Consider the following 15,471-nt stretch of genomic DNA (forward strand, 5'->3'; position numbering starts at 1 on the left):
ACATCCTTACATGCCACAGGTGATGTCACCATGGTCCTTCCACCAGCTGAAGACCATGGGACCAGAGACTATTTTAAAGCTGAGAAACATGGTGTGACCAGTTTTGGGTTCATTTATGGTGCCCTCAACCACCTTCTTGACCTTGGTGGGATTTTGGTCTGGATTTGGTCAAGGAATTAATAAAAAGCCCCAAATTCACCCCAATTCTGCCTCCCTTTTGCTTCCTGCACCCATGGAGTCTCTCAAGAACTGTGGTTGTTGGTGGATCCATCACCATGAAGGTCCTGAAGTCCCTGTTGTCACCTCACCCAGCCAGCTGTGACCATGCTGTGACCATGGCGGCTTTTGGCACCCTGCCCAGCACCCTGCCTGCTGGGTGGGACCTCCTTATGGTGGGACCTTCTCCCCATGATGTGGGACCTTCTCCCTGCCCATGGGCAAGGAGCCAAAATTGGGTGCTCTTCCCCCATCACCCAACTCCTGAGGAGTTCCAGTGAGGTTGAAGCCCTGTTCCCTCCACCCAAACCAGACAGTTTTCAGCGCCAGCAACACTTGGCCAACCAGAACCTATCCCAGTAGAGCTGGAAGCTGATTTCTAAGTGGAGAACTTCACGCCCTGGTGCTGGGACACAGCAACCTTCACCGGTGTGGTGTCAGGATGGTGGTTTGAGAAGGTCATGCTGTGGTAGCACCCAACACACCTTGCCAGAACCAGTTTAAACATTAACTGGTGGAGCTGGGAACCACCTCTGGCTGCTGAGGGACACCACTGCCACGCAGCCTCCTCCATCCCTCCTCCTCCTCTTCCAACCTCTGGGGACCTTCTCCTTGTGGCTGGGACCTTCTCTTTGTGGCAGGACCTTCCTTCTCCCTGTGGTGGGACCTTCCTCTTCCTCGTGTTTGGGACCTTCTTGTGGCTGGGACCTTCCTTCTTGTGGTTGGAACCTTCTCCTCACGGTTTGGACCTTCTTCTTGGTGGTCCTCAACCACAGCCCCACCACACCATGGCCCTACCATGGCTTCTGCTGCTGCTCAGCAAGGTCCTGGCACAAGATTCAGCCTCCCAAAGCTGCCTCCTCCCTCCAGTTGGTGAGTCCCACAACCCTTCCACCTCTCCACAGATGACTTCTGGTGGGGTCAATCCTCCCCAGGACACTTTGGTGATGGGTCCCACCCTACTTTGGCAGCCTTCAACGCGGCCTTGGGGCAGCCAGCCAGCCAGTCCTCGGTCTTCCCCAACCTCAGCATTGCTGCCAACGCAGTGGATGGCAACCGGGACGGCGTCTGGCACCACGGCTCCTGTGCCAGGACCTTGGTGGAACCAGAGCCCTGGTGGAGCGTGGACCTAGGTGGGCAGCGCACAGTGGCTGCCGTGCTGGTGAAGAACCGGCAGGACTGCTGCTGGCAGCGCCTGAGGGGAGCCCAGGTCCACATCGGGGATGCACCAGCAGAGCAGGGAAGGGACAACCCCATGTGAGCCACAACCAAGAAAGGGCTGGGGATCTCCTGAGCTCCATCTCTTTCTTCCTGGCACCCCAAAATGGGGAGGGTTTGGGTGGGCATCACTGGTGCCATCTTCTCCTGAGCTCCATCTCTTCCTCCTTGGAACCAAATGAGGTTTTGGGGTTGGCACCACTGGTGCCATAATCTCCCGAGCTCTACCTCTTCATCCCCAACCAAACTGGGGGGGGTGTGGGTAGACATCACTGGTGCTACCATCTCCTGAGCTCCATTTCTTCCTCCTTAGAACTAAATGAGGTCATTTGGTGTGGGCATCACCAGTGCCACCACCTCCGGAGCTCCATCTCTTCCTTCCTGGCACCAAATGGGGAGCCTTGAGGTTGGCATCACCAGTGCCACCATCTGATCCCCATCTCTTGATCCCAAACACCAAAGTGGGTGGTTTTGGGGTTGGTATCACCAGTGCCACCACTTCCTGAGCTCTATTTCTTCCTCCTCACCACCAAACTGGAGGGGTTTGGGTGGACATCGCTGGTGCCACCACCTTCTGACTCCCATCTTTTCCTCTCTGGCAGCTGTGGCACTATCACAGACGCTGGCCCTGGTTCCCTCAGCACCGTTTGCTGCCAGGGGCTCCGTGGTCGCTTTGTCACTGTGCTGCTGCCAGGCCGGGTGGACACCTTGGTGCTGTGCGAGGTGGAGGTGGTCCTTCAGGGCTGCCTTCCCTTGCCTGGAGGTGAGGAGCTCACCAGGGAGGGTTTGGTGAGGTGCCAACCACAACCACCAACCTCTTTGTGATGGTTCCAGCCCTCAACGTGGCTCTTGGCCGCGCCGTGGCTCAGTCCTCCACAATCGACACCAGAAGCTTGGCTGCCAACGCCGTGGACGGCAACAGGGACACCAACTGGGACCATGGTTCCTGTTCCCACACTGAGACGGAACTAGAACCATGGTGGAGGGTGGACCTGGGCCAGCAGCACCTCATCTCTGCCGTCACCATCGCCAATCGCCGCGACTGCTGCTGGGAGAGTCTCCTTGGTGCCCAGGTCCACGTTGGTGATTCCTTGGCTGACCACGGCAAGCGCAACCCTGTGTGAGTGAGGTCCCTGGTGATGTCCCTCACCCTGAGCATGGCACCATCTTCTGAGCCTCATCTCTTTCTCCCCAGCAGTTCCAATACCAAATGGGGCACGTTTTGGGTGGCCATCAACAGTGCCATCACCTCCTCACACCCTTTTCTTCCCTCCCAGCACCAAATGGGGCTGTTTGGGGTTGGCATCTCCACTGCCACCATCTATCCAGGTCCATCTTTTCCTTCCCAGCACCAAACTGAGGAGTTTTGCATTGGCATTACCAGTGCCACCGCCTCCTGAGCCCCGTTTCTTCCTCCTGGTACCAAACTGAGGGCTTTGGGTGGGCATCACTGGTGCCTTTTGAGACCCATCTCAACCTTCCAAATACCAAACATGGAGGTTTTGGGGTGGACATCACTGATGCCACGACCTCCCAAGCCCCATCTCTTCTTGCCTGGCAGCTGTGGCACCATCCTGGATACAGGGCCGGGTTCCACCAGTACCATTTGCTGCAACGGGCTGCCAGGTCGCTACGTCACCATCATCATCCCTGGCCGTGATGATGCCCTCGTCCTCTGCGAGGTGGAAGTGACAACACGGAGCTGTGTCCCCCCACCTGGTGGTAAGGATCCCAAAACCCTCTGATGACAAAGAGCTGGTACGTGCCAGGCAGTCACCAGTGAGCACCGACCTCACTGAGCCCTTCATAAGTGATTTGGTTCTTGGGGACATAGCGGGACACGGGGTGGGATGTCCCCAAGCTGGTGGCGCAGAGGAGAGGCCACTGGTAGTGAGGACGACGTCACCATTCTATGGCATCTCCCAGCCCAAAATTTGGCCCTGCGGCGCCCGGCGGCACAATCCTCCAGCAGCGGCCACGCCGGCGGCGCCATCAACGCCGTGGACGGGACCCGGGACGGGCAGTGGCAGCACGGCTCCTGCTCCCAAACCCAACTGCAAGAGGAGCCCTGGTGGAGAGTGGACCTCGGCCAGCGCCGCGCTGTGGCCGCCGTGGTGGTGAGGAACCGCCTGGACTGCTGCTGGCACCGGCTGAAGGGTGCCCAGGTCCACGTCGGCGATTCCCTCGCTGGCCACGGCACTAACAACGCCCTGTGAGTGCTACTGCACCCGGCTCCTGGGCACTCGGCTGCTCTGTCAGCCTCAGCCTGACAGCCTCATCTCCACTCCCCCCACCCCCCTTTTTCTCCGCCCTCCAACCCCCCCTTTTTCCCCTGCTTTCTTTTCCCCTTCATTTTTCCTTCCACTACTCTCTTTCACCTCCTTCACTTTCCTTTTTCCCCCTCCCTCACTTTCCTTTTATTCCCCTCCTTCACTTTTTTTCTGCCTTTCCTCCTTCCCCCTTTCTTTCCTCCTTCCTCCCCTCCCTCCCCCTTTTGTTTCCTCCTTCTTCCTTTCTCCTTTTTTTTCCCCCCTCCTTCTTCCTTACCCCTTTCCCCCCCTCACAGCTGTGGCACCATCACGGACACCAGCCCCGGTTCCACCAGCACCGTTTGCTGCCGTGGCCTTCGCGGTCGCTACGTCACCATCACGGTGCCGGACCGAAAGGAGCAGCTCAGCCTCTGCGAGGTGGAGGTGCTGGAGGAAGGCTGCAGCGTGCTGCCGGGAGGTGAGCGACGCCACCGCGGCCACAGGGGCACGGTGGCTTTCGGCGGCACCACCACCTTCACCCAATCCCCGCAGCCCAGAACGTGGCCTTGGGCCGTCCGGCCACGCAGTCGTCGCTACTGGACCCCGGCAGCGGCGCCGGGAAGGCCGTGGACGGGAACCGGGACGACGACTGGGAGCACGGCTCCTGCGCCCACACGGCGGAGCAAGTCGAGCCCTGGTGGCGTGTGGACCTCGGCCGCCGCCACAGCGTCTACGCCGTGCTGGTGCAGAACCGCCGCGACTGCTGCTGGCACCGCCTCAAGGGGGCCCAGGTCCACGTGGGCGATTCGCCGGTTGACCACGGGCGCCGCAACCCCATGTGAGCACCACCCCCAGTCCCGCCACCGCCTCCCGCTCCGGCACTGCGCTGGCACAGCCTCATCCTCCTCATCTGTCTCCCTACCTTCCCCTTCTTCCTCCCTCTTCCCCTTTCTCTTTCCTCACATCTCCTGTCCTCCCTCTGTATTCCTGCCTGCCTTCCTCCCTTACCCCTTCCTCCTCTTCCTCTTCCTCCCTGGCAGCTGTGGCACCATCACGGACGCCGGCCCCGGTTCCCTCAGCACCGTTTGCTGCCGGGGGCTCCGCGGTCGCTTTGTCACCGTGGTGCTGCCAGACCGGGAGGATGCCTTGGTGCTGTGTGAGGTGGAGGTGATCCGGCAGAGCTGCACCCCCCTGCCAGGAGGTGAGACCCACCACAACCCAAAACCCCACCAAACCTCCACCACACCCCCACCATAACCAAAACTCCACCAAACACAGCTCCTCCCAAACCCCACCATGACCAAAACACCACCCAAGCCCTACCACACTCCCACCAAATCCCACAACCCCACCACACCCACACCAAACCTCTACCACAACCAAACCACCACTGCACTCCCACAATTCCACCCAACCCCCACCCCAACCTCCACCCCACCACACACCAACCCTCCCCACCCCATGCTTTTGACAGCTCCCAATGTGGCACGGGACCAACGGGCAACTCAATCCTCCACCTCCACCCGCTCCGGTGTGGCTGCCAAGGCAGTGGACGGCAACCGGGATGGCATCTGGCACCATGGGTCCTGCAGCCACACACGGCGAGAGCAGGAGCCCTGGTGGAGCGTGGACCTGGGCACCCGGCATGCGGTGGCCACCGTGGTGGTGAAGAACCGGCAGGACTGCTGCTGGCAGCGCCTGAGGGGAGCCCAGGTCCACGTCGGGGACGCACCGGCAAAGCGGAGCAAGGACAACCCCATGTGAGCCAAAACCAGGGGGGGTTGGGGTGGACATCACTGGTGCCACCCTCTCCCCAGCTTCATCTGCATGACCCAAATGGGAGGTTTGGGGGTAGGCATCACCAGTGCCACCATCTCCTGACCCCCATCTCTTCATTCCTGGCAGCTGTGGCATCATCACAGACGCCAGTCCAGGTTCTCTCACCACCCTCTGCTGCCAGGGGCTGCCCGGCCGCTACGTCACCGTCACCATCCCCGGGCGGGAGGACGCCTTGGCACTGTGTGAGGTTGAGGTCTACAGTGTCTTGCCCGAGCTCTGAGGGCTTGTGGTGGGGACAAGAGACAGGTGCTGTGTCCCCAGAGTCACCCCACAGTGGCCACCACAATAAATGCTACTGTGGCCACTGGTTGTGATGTTCTTGGGTTCCCACCAGCATGGTTATGGTCATGATCTCGTGGTGGTGGGGGATGGTTTCAGGAGAAGGCTTGGATGAAGGTGGCATGGAAGTGGGTGAGGGCCAAAAGAATCCGCTTCAGTGTGGCAGCTGGTGGCAGCAGTGACACCCTGGCAGGGGGGGACACCAACAGTCAAGAGGGCAACAAGCCCCAACTGGGCCTTCAAGACCCAACTGACCTCCAAAATTCAACCTGTTGCCAAAACCCAACTGGGCCACCAACACCCAATTGTCCCAACCTCTTTGACCCAACCCAACCTCCCAGTCCCATCCAGTCCCCTTGACCCAATCCCAAACCCTCTGATCAGCTTCCAACCCCCAACCCAGTGCCAACCAGTACCAAACAGCCTCAAGATCCAACCCCAACCTCCCAGCTCCATCCAACCCCTACATGTCCAATCTCCAACCCTAACCTCCCACTTCCAACCACTTCCCAACCTCCCAGACCTCCACCCACCCCCTCCCACCACCCAACCCAACCCAACCCAACCCCTCTCTCGCCATCCCGTGAGCCCTGGGCACGTCCCACCCACAACCCAGCCCCAAAACATCAACCCCAAGGGCCACCCACAATCATTCCCAATACCTGCTCACCACCTCCCACCACCTTACCACCACCTCCCAGCACCTCCCAGTCCCCACCCCCCCGCACCTACACCACGTGCTGGGTGCCCGAGGGCTGCCCGAACTCGCTCCCCGGGGCCAGCAGCACCCCGGTGGCCCCCAGCAGCTGCTGGCAGAAGAAGACATCAGGCTCCAGGCCCAGCTCCTGGGGACAAGGGACAGGAAGGTCACCCTGAGACAGGGGTGGTGGCACCTGCACCCACCATGTCCCCTCTCCCTGGGTGTCTCCAGGACATCCCAAAGCTTCCACGGTGTCCAACAGCCCTGGAGAGCCTCATGGCATCACGGTCCTCCATGGCCCCAGGATGCCTCATGGCCCCAGGATGGCCCAAACCACTTCCATGGTGTCCCCTGTCACGAGATGGCTCCTGGCCCCAAGCTGCCTCATGCTCTGGTGTGCCCCACCTCCCCATGGTGTCCCCCGTACCCACGGCGTCCCACATCTCCATGGTACTGCACAATCCCCCAAGCCCCCCAGCCACCTCTGTCCCCCCAGGCTGGGGTCCCCCCCATGTCCCTGCAGGGCTCACCTGGGCCTGGCGCAGGGCGCGGGGTGGCAGCTGGAGCCGGGGGCAGGCACGGGCACCCCCCTGGCCAGGCTGGCAGCAGAGGGACCCCTGGCCCAGCACCTCCTGCAGCAGCTGCCACTGCTGGGCCAGGTGATGGCACAGCCTCTGCCGCTGCTGGGGGGAACTGGGTCAGCTGGGGGCACTTGGGGGACATGGAGGTGGAGATGAGATGGAGATGGGATAGAGATGGGATGGAGATAGAGATGGTCATGGAGGTAGAGATGGTGATGGGATGGGAAACATGGGATGGGACAGATGTGTGATGGAGATTGGGGTGGAGATGAAGATATAGGGATGGAATAGGGATGGGGATGGAGCACGGATGGGATGAATGGGCATGGAGATGGTCTTGGAGGTAGAGATGAAAAGGTGATGGGAAGAACTGGGATGAGGACAGAGATGGGATAGGATGCAAATGGAATGGAGATGGTCATGGGGTGGAGATAGGGTGGGATTGGAATGGGATGAAGCAGGTTGAGATGAGATGGTGCTAGAGGTAGGATGTATGAACTGGGATTAGATGGGGTGGGATGGAGATGGGGTGGGATAGAATGGGGAGGATCATGGTGCAGAGTTGGAGATGGAATGGGCTAGAAGATGAATGGAGATAGAAATGAAGATGGAACCCCAGTACCATCTCCCACCTCCTCCAGGGCCTGCTGGATGGGATCCCCTTTATCAGGAGGCTCCATGAGGATGTCCAGCAGGATCCTTCCCAGGACGCAGGGCCGGGGGATGGACTGTGCCACCTGGAAGGGTCTCACCACAGCCTGCTCCACGTGCACCAGCTCCAGGAACCCCACACGGAAACCACTCCTGGTGGGGTGGGACATGGACCTTCTTCTCATCCCACCCCACCACCCACCAGCCCAAGCCCACCTCTGGTCCCACCACTCACTTGCCAGCAATGCTCTTGGAGAGGAAGTAGAAGGAGATGACCTGGACAGTGGAGCAGAAGGGGGCACCCATCTCCCACAGCACCCTCTTGAAGGACACAAACGGGTGGTCAGCGTCGAAGGCTCGGTCCTGTGGCACCCAGAGGTCAGGAGAAGACAAGGTGAAGGCCAAAGCCACCCCCCAGCAGCCACCACCAGCACCCACCTCATCTGCCAGCTGCAGGAGGTTCTCATCAGCCACCAGCTGGATGATGTCCACCATGTTCTGACGGCTCAGCACGTGCCCTGCCAGAGGGACCACCCTGGTGTCCCCCCATCCACATGTGAGGAACCCACTGGTGTCCCCCCATCCACATGAGGAGCTCACTGGTGTCCCCCCATCCACATGAGGAGCTCACTGGTGTCCCACCAGTCACACGTGAGGAGCTCACTGGTGTCTCCCAGTCACACGTGAGGAGCTCACTGGTGTCCCCCCAGTCACACGTGAGGAGCTCACTGGTGTCCCCCCATCCACATGAGGAGCTCACTGGTGTCCCCCCAGTCACACATGAGGAGCTCACTGGTGTCCCCCCATCCACATGAGGAGCTCACTGGTGTCCCCCAGTCACACATGAGGAGCTCACTGGTGTCCCCCCATCCACATGAGGAGCTCACTGGTGTCCCCCCATCCACATGAGGAGCTCACTGGTGTCCCCCAGTCACACATGAGGAGCTCACTGGTGTCCCCCCATCCACATGAGGAGCTCACTGGTGTCCCCCCAGTCACACGTGAGGAGCTCACTGGTGTCCCCCAGTCACACGTGAGGAGCTCACTGGTGTCCCCCCAGTCACACATGAGGAGCTCACTGGTGTCCCCCCATCCACATGAGGAGCTCACTGGTGTCCCCCCATCCACATGAGGAGCTCACTGGTGTCCCCCAGTCGCACATGAGGAGCTCACTGGTGTCCCCCAGTCGCACATGAGGAGCTCACTGGTGTCCCCCCTGTGTCGGTGTGAGCTGAAATTCCCCCCCCACCAACAATAACCAGGCTAGCCCAGTCTGGAAGCAAATGAAAAGCTGTATTTACAAGCAGAGTCTAAAATCTACAATGAAATGCAATGAATATGTACAAATATACAAAATTCACAACATTCACAAATATATACAATCAACAGAAAAAGCACAATCGATCTCCCTTTGCTTCCCCCCAAGGGGACCCTCCCAAAGGGGCCTCCCTCTCCCAGGAGCTTCCCCCCCAGACCCCCCTGGACAGAGAAGCAGAGTTAGTTAAGCAGAAAGTTGTTAACTTAGCTGCCAAGGTCAGTGTGTTATCTTCAGCCAGAAGAGAAGAAGAAACAGCAGCCAGACAGCCCAGCAACTGCCCCCACTGCCGAACGCAGAATGTGCAGAATGCCTACTTTGTTTTGGGTAATAGTTCTTAAACATTTCTATCTATCCAATGGAAGTGTTTAGAACAATCGTTATTTTGCTTTCTTACACCCAATAGTGACTTATTTACATTCTTTCACTTTCTCTGTTCTGAACTTTGCAAGGAAAAATTAAAAAGACAGTTTCAAACCATCACAGTCCACCCCTTCTAAACAATTCCATTGGCTGCTACTATCATTTATCTAATCTAAAATAATATCTACAACAATAGGTGAATAAAGACCATAGTCCATTCCGGCTATCTCAGATGTAGATGATTCAAAAGAGTCAAATCACAGGAAAAACAGCAAACAGCTTGTTTCCTCGCAGATGGAGCGAAGAAAGGAACAGGGACTCTCAGGTGACTCAGGGCTCTCAGGGTTCGTGCACCGTAGATCTCATGAACTCTCCTCTTGGGCGCGATGCTGTATCTGCGCAACACTCTGAATTTAACCTCTCTCAGCCAAAGTTAGATTTCTTTGTGGAATACACTGAATTTCACCATTTTCTTGCATCACCCAATAGGTGTGACCAGGACCTTCAGCAGAAACCACCCCTCGGACAGGTTTGGCCTCTCCTGAAGGAGAAAATACCCAAACAGTTTTGCCTAACAGATTCTTTTCTCTGATAACAGGAACTCTATCACCTTCTTCCTTTCGCAACAAATCTGATTGGGCAGGTCCAGCTCGATTCACTGAACCTCTACTATTCACCAACCAGGTTGCTTGTGCTAAATGTTTCTCCCAGTTTTTCAAAGATCCACCCCCCATGGCTTTGAGAGTGGTTTTCAGCAAACCGTTGTAGCGTTCGATCTTCCCTGCAGCTGGTGCATAGTAGGGAATGTGGAATATCCACTCGATGCCGTGCTCTTTGGCCCAGTTTTTTACAAGATTGTTCTTGAAATGAGTTCCGTTGTCCGACTCAATCCTCTCTGGAGTTCCGTGTCTCCACAGGATTTGTCTCTCCAGGCCAAGAATGGTGTTACGTGCAGTTGCATGAGGAACTGGATAAGTTTCCAGCCATCCAGTGCTCGCCTCTACCATAGTCAGCACATACTGCTTACCAGATCGAGAACGAGGTAGAGTGATGTAGTCAATCTGCCAGGCTTCACCATACTTGTACTTGGACCATCGGTCACCGTACCACAAGGGCTTGATCCGCTTTGCCTGCTTAATAGCAGCACAAATGTCACAGTCATGGATGACTTGTGTGATAGCATCCATGGAAATGTCAATGGATCTGTCACGAGCCCATCGGTAGGTTGCATCTCTGCCTTGATGTCCTGACGAGTCATGGGCCCACCGAGCTAAGAACAGCTCACCTCGGTGTTTCCAGTCAAGATCAGGATCAGGATCAGAGTTTGTGTCCACCTGGGAAACTCTTGCAGCTAGATCTGCCTGATGGTTGTGTTGTTGTTCCTCAGTAGCTTTGCTCTTAGGAATGTGAGCATCGATGTGTCTCACTTTCACTGGGATTCTCTCAATGCGAGCAGCAATGTCTTGCCACAGATCTGCAGCCCAGATTGGCTTTCCTTTCCTCTGCCAGCCATTCTTCTTCCAGTCTTTCAGCCAACCCCACAAGGCATTGGCTACCATCCACGAGTCGGTGTAGAGATAAAGCTTTGGCCATCTCTCACGTTCAGCTATGTTAAGAGCTAGCTGGACAGCTTTTACCTCTGCGAATTGACTGGATTCTCCTTCTCCATCTCTCGCTTCTGCAACTCTGCGCGTTGGGCTCCACACTGCAGATTTCCATCTCCGCTTGTTCCCAACAAGACGACAGGAACCGTCTGTGAACAAAGCATATCTCTTTTCATCATCAGACAGATCACTGTAAGGAGGAGCTTCCTCAGCACGAGCTACTCTCTCCTCTGGAGGTTTTGCACAGCTTGTGCCTTCTGGCCAGTTTGTGATCACCTCCACCAAACCAGGCCTTTCGAGATTTCCCATTCGAGCTCTCTGTGTTATCAGAGCCATCCACTTAGACCAGGTAGCATCTGTTGCATGATGTGGTGAAGAACCTTTGCCTTTGAACATCCAATTCAGAACTGGCAATCTAGGAGCTAGAAGAAGTTGTGACTCAGTTCCAATCACTTCAGAAGCAGCTTTCACTCCTTCATAAGCAGCTAAAATCTCTTTCTCTGTTGGAGTGTAGTTTGCCTCTGAGCCTCTGTAGCCACGACCCCAGAAACCAAGAGGACGTCCTCGTGTCTCCCCTGGAGCTCTTTGCCATAAGCACCAGGTTGGACCATTGTCACTCGCGGCCGTGTACAGAATGTTCTTAATGTCTGGACCAGTTCGGACAGGTCCCAGACCCATCGCTTGGACTACCTCTCGCTTGATCTGGTCAAAGGCTGCTTGTTGCTCAGGACCCCATTGGAAACTGTTTCTCTTTCGAGTCACATCATAGAGAGGTTTCACAATCTGACTGTATCCAGGAATGTGCAGTCTCCAAAATCCCACTATGCCTAGGAAGCGCAGAGTTTCTTTCTTGTTGATGGGATTTGCCATGGTGGAGACTCTGTTTATCACATCCATTGGGATGTGACGGCGACCATCTTGCCACCGCACTCCCAGAAACTGGATTTCTCTGGCAGGTCCTTTCACCTTGTCTCGCTTGATAGCGAAACCAGCTTGCAAGAGAATGTCAATGATTTTGTTACCTTTCTCGAAGACTTCTTCAGCAGTCTCACCCCAGACGATGATGTCATCGATGAACTGAATGTGTTCTGGAGCTCCACCTTTCTCCAAAGCATCATGGATCACTGCATGGCAGATGGTTGAACTGTGAATCCACCCCTGGGGCAAACGATTGAATGTGTACTGAATGCCTCTCCAGGTGAAAGCAAACTGAGGCCTGCATTCCTCTGCTATGGGAATAGAGAAGAAAGCATTAGCAATGTCTATGGTAGCATACCATTTGGCCTGCTTGGATTCCAGCTCATATTGGAGTTCCATCATGTCTGGTACAGCTGCACTCATGGGTGGAGTTACTTCATTCAAGGCACGGAAATCAACTGTCAGACGCCACTCTCCATTCTGCTTTCTCACAGGCCAGATTGGACTGTTGAAAGGTGAATGAGTTTTGCTGATGACCTTCTGACTCTCCAACTGACGAATCAAGTTTTGAATGGGCACCAAAGAGTCACGGTTGGTTCTGTATTGTCTGTGATGCACAGTTTGAGAAGCAACCGGCAGCTTTACATCCTCTATCTCATGTTGTCCCACAACTGCAGATTCATCTGAAAGCTCAGGTCTAATGGACAACTTCAATTTTCCTCCATCAATTTCTACAGTTGCTATTCCAAAAGCCCATTTGTAACCCTTAGGGTCTTTAAAACGCCCTTCTCTCAGAAAGTCAATTCCCAAAATACAAGGTGCATTAGGACCTGTTACAATAGTATGTTTCTTCCACTGCTTCCCAGTTAAACTTATATCAACCTCTATCTTAAACAACTCTTGAGATCCACCAGTGACTCCCTGAATAGTTATAGATTCTCCCCCTTGATAATTTGATGGTATTATGGTGCACTGAGCTCCTGTGTCAACCAAGGCCCTGTACTTCTGAAATTTTGAAGTGCCAGGCCACTGGATGTACACATCCCAATAGATTCTGTTATCTCCATTATCCCTTACCTCCCCCTGGCGGAAGGCAGGGCACCCCTAATGGTGGGGATTACCTCCACATGTACAGCTGGCACAATGTCCAGCACCAGAATTAGGATCACTGTTGGAGCTATCAGAGTTGTTCTGGGAAACTGAGGAAGCGACAGCTACCCTCCTGGTATTGCTACCTCGGGATCTGCCCCTCTGCAGCTCCCGTAACCTCTTGAAAAGATCAGAAGTTGGTTGACCATCCCATCTGTTCATGTTCTCACCAAACTGATCACGCAGAGTTATCCAGATACTGCCACGTGATTGCCTCTGCTGTCTGTTTTGGTTTGACCTATTCTGGAATGGCCTTCTTGGAGCACGTCTGTTTCTGACAGCTGAAACTTGTATCCATCTGGAGGAAGAGGAATTAGAATCATCCCCCTTCATCAAGTTGGATATGGAGGTTTTAAGTTCCTCCTTCAGCTCTTTCATGCAATTCTTCATCTTCTCCAGACAGAGTTTCAATGGCTGAAACCAAAGAAGTACGTGCAAGACTATCCTCCAACTGCCTCATTTGGTCAGTGAAATGGCCAACAGTAGGAGGTGCTCCACCATAATTTCTTGCCACAATCCTGCTTGCCAGAATAGTAGCATAATTAGGAGGAGCAAGCTTAATGAGCTTTTTGGCAAGGCCTGTTCCAACAGGAATTTCATCAGGATTCAGAGTCTTATGATCTCCATACATTACTTCTCTCACAGCAAACTCTCTCAGACGCTTGATTCCCTCAGCTATTGTGGTCCAAGGCTTAGGGTTCCATGGTAAATCATCTCTGCTGGGGTACCTCAGCGAGACTGCCAGTAGGAGGCGTGCCCACAGAGAAACTTTACCAATGCACTTGCCTAGGTGCCTGTCTATGCCTGTATCCTTTGAGAGCATCCCCAACTGAGAGGCCGACTTGTCGCCTACCACCAATGCTGGGGCTCCCATATCAAAACACCTGGCTAGCCAAGACAGGACTGGCTCATTATCTCCTCTGATGTAATCCTTCCTCACATGTCTAATTTCCTGTCTGGGTGCATTAGCTGACTGTATGTCATCCTCATCATCTCATCATCATCATCATCCTGAGGTCGCTGTCCCCATAATCCTATTTTAATCCTCCGTTGAATTTCTTTGAGTTCAGAGGCACTACCAGCAGTTGCTAATCTACCAGGGTCTACATCCTGACCTACATCTCCATCATCCATGTGGGGTCTCAAGAGGTCTACCAGAGTTTTAAGGCTAACCCTCTCTTCCTCATCAGAAGGATCTTTCTTAACAGAGGGACCCTGAGTAGAAGGACCCTCATCTCCATCTGCACCATCTCCTGCAGCATCTGCATCTCCTCCTGCAGCTCCTTTACGCTTTCTGGTTACAGTGGCCACCAAATTTACTGGCTTGGTTTTCACATTCACAGCAGAGTTGGAAGAGCAAGTAGCCTTATGTCTTTCTTGACACAGTGCTATCAGTAGCCATATGATTATTCCAAGAAGCAACAAAATTAAGATTAAGGCTAGTACAAGATATCTAGGGTACCACTGGTTCCAAAGACCCTCTGTAGTTGTAAGAGGAGTAACAAACTCATATGTGTCTGCTAGCAGATCCATAGTTGAGTTACCATAGCTTCTTAGCCCAATAAGACCACAACAGAATTCACCAACATTCAGTAACTTGTTCTTAACCCAAAGAAACGACTTATATGCCACATATCTCACAATCTTGTCTATCATGCAGGAAACAGCCCATCTGTAGACAATCACACTGATAACAGAGGAAATAAAATTACTCAAAATCCAAAACAGCTTCATTTTGCTTCCTAATCTGAGCAGAAATAAATCAACAAGCAATCGAGCCCCACGTTGGGCGCCAAAAATAAAAAGTGTGTCGGTGTGAGCTGAAATTCCCCCCCCACCAACAATAACCAGGCTAGCCCAGTCTGGAAGCAAATGAAAAGCTGTATTTACAAGCAGAGTCTAAAATCTACAATGAAATGCAATGAATATGTACAAATATACAAAATTCACAACATTCACAAATATATACAATCAACAGAAAAAGCACAATCGATCTCCCTTTGCTTCCCCCCAAGGGGACCCTCCCAAAGGGGCCTCTCTCTCCCAGGAGCTTCCCCCCCAGACCCCCCTGGACAGAGAAGCAGAGTTAGTTAAGCAGAAAGTTGTTAACTTAGCTGCCAAGGTCAGTGTGTTATCTTCAGCCAGAAGAGAAGAAGAAACAGCAGCCAGACAGCCCAGCAACTGCCCCCACTGCCGAACGCAGAATGTGCAGAATGCCTACTTTGTTTTGGGTAATAGTTCTTAAACATTTCTATCTATCCAATGGAAGTGTTTAGAACAATCGTTATTTTGCTTTCTTACACCCAATAGTGACTTATTTACATTCTTTCACTTTCTCTGTTCTGAACTTTGCAAGGAAAAATTAAAAAGACAGTTTCAAACCATCACA

The 15,471-nt window shown here is 54.3% G+C and overlaps 2 protein-coding genes across 2 annotated transcripts in view; one reads left to right on the forward strand and one right to left on the reverse strand.

Annotated features, from left to right (window-relative positions):
• The first annotated feature begins 30 nt into the window (after positions 1 to 30).
• LOC128970298 (uncharacterized) lies at positions 31 to 5,742 on the forward strand. The gene is made up of 11 exons (XM_054385416.1): positions 31 to 145; positions 1,152 to 1,473; positions 2,037 to 2,197; positions 2,269 to 2,554; positions 2,996 to 3,156; positions 3,361 to 3,646; positions 4,001 to 4,127; positions 4,187 to 4,521; positions 4,724 to 4,884; positions 5,158 to 5,443; positions 5,589 to 5,742. Exons 1-11 carry the CDS (start codon positions 31 to 33, stop codon positions 5,740 to 5,742), a joined length of 2,394 nt encoding a protein of 797 aa, XP_054241391.1.
• A 154-nt stretch (positions 5,743 to 5,896) lies between these two features.
• The window catches only part of LOC128970299 (alanine aminotransferase 1-like), a 13,655-nt gene continuing 4,080 nt past the window's right edge, over positions 5,897 to 15,471 (reverse strand). Inside the window, exons 5-9 of the mRNA XM_054385417.1 lie at positions 7,969 to 8,251; positions 7,715 to 7,883; positions 7,032 to 7,100; positions 6,534 to 6,646; positions 5,897 to 5,987 (exon numbers count right to left, since the gene is read on the reverse strand). Of these exons, the coding sequence (XP_054241392.1) occupies positions 5,897 to 5,987; positions 6,534 to 6,646; positions 7,032 to 7,100; positions 7,715 to 7,883; positions 7,969 to 8,251 (725 nt within the window). The remainder of the gene's footprint in view (positions 5,988 to 6,533; positions 6,647 to 7,031; positions 7,101 to 7,714; positions 7,884 to 7,968; positions 8,252 to 15,471) is intronic.

Source organism: Indicator indicator, chromosome 12 (genome assembly GCF_027791375.1).
Source record: "Indicator indicator isolate 239-I01 chromosome 12, UM_Iind_1.1, whole genome shotgun sequence".
Classification (NCBI taxonomy): Eukaryota; Metazoa; Chordata; class Aves; order Piciformes; family Indicatoridae; genus Indicator; species Indicator indicator.

Coding starts and splice junctions, on each gene's coding strand:
- LOC128970298 (XM_054385416.1), top strand. CDS start 31: ATGGTCCTTCCACCAGCTGAAGACCATGGGACCAGAGACTATTTTAAA. Junction 2,198..2,268: donor CTGCCTTCCCTTGCCTGGAG/GTGAGGAGCTCA, acceptor TGATGGTTCCAG/CCCTCAACGTGGCTCTTGGC. Junction 4,128..4,186: donor TCAGCCTCTGCGAGGTGGAG/GTGCTGGAGGAA, acceptor CCGCGGCCACAG/GGGCACGGTGGCTTTCGGCG.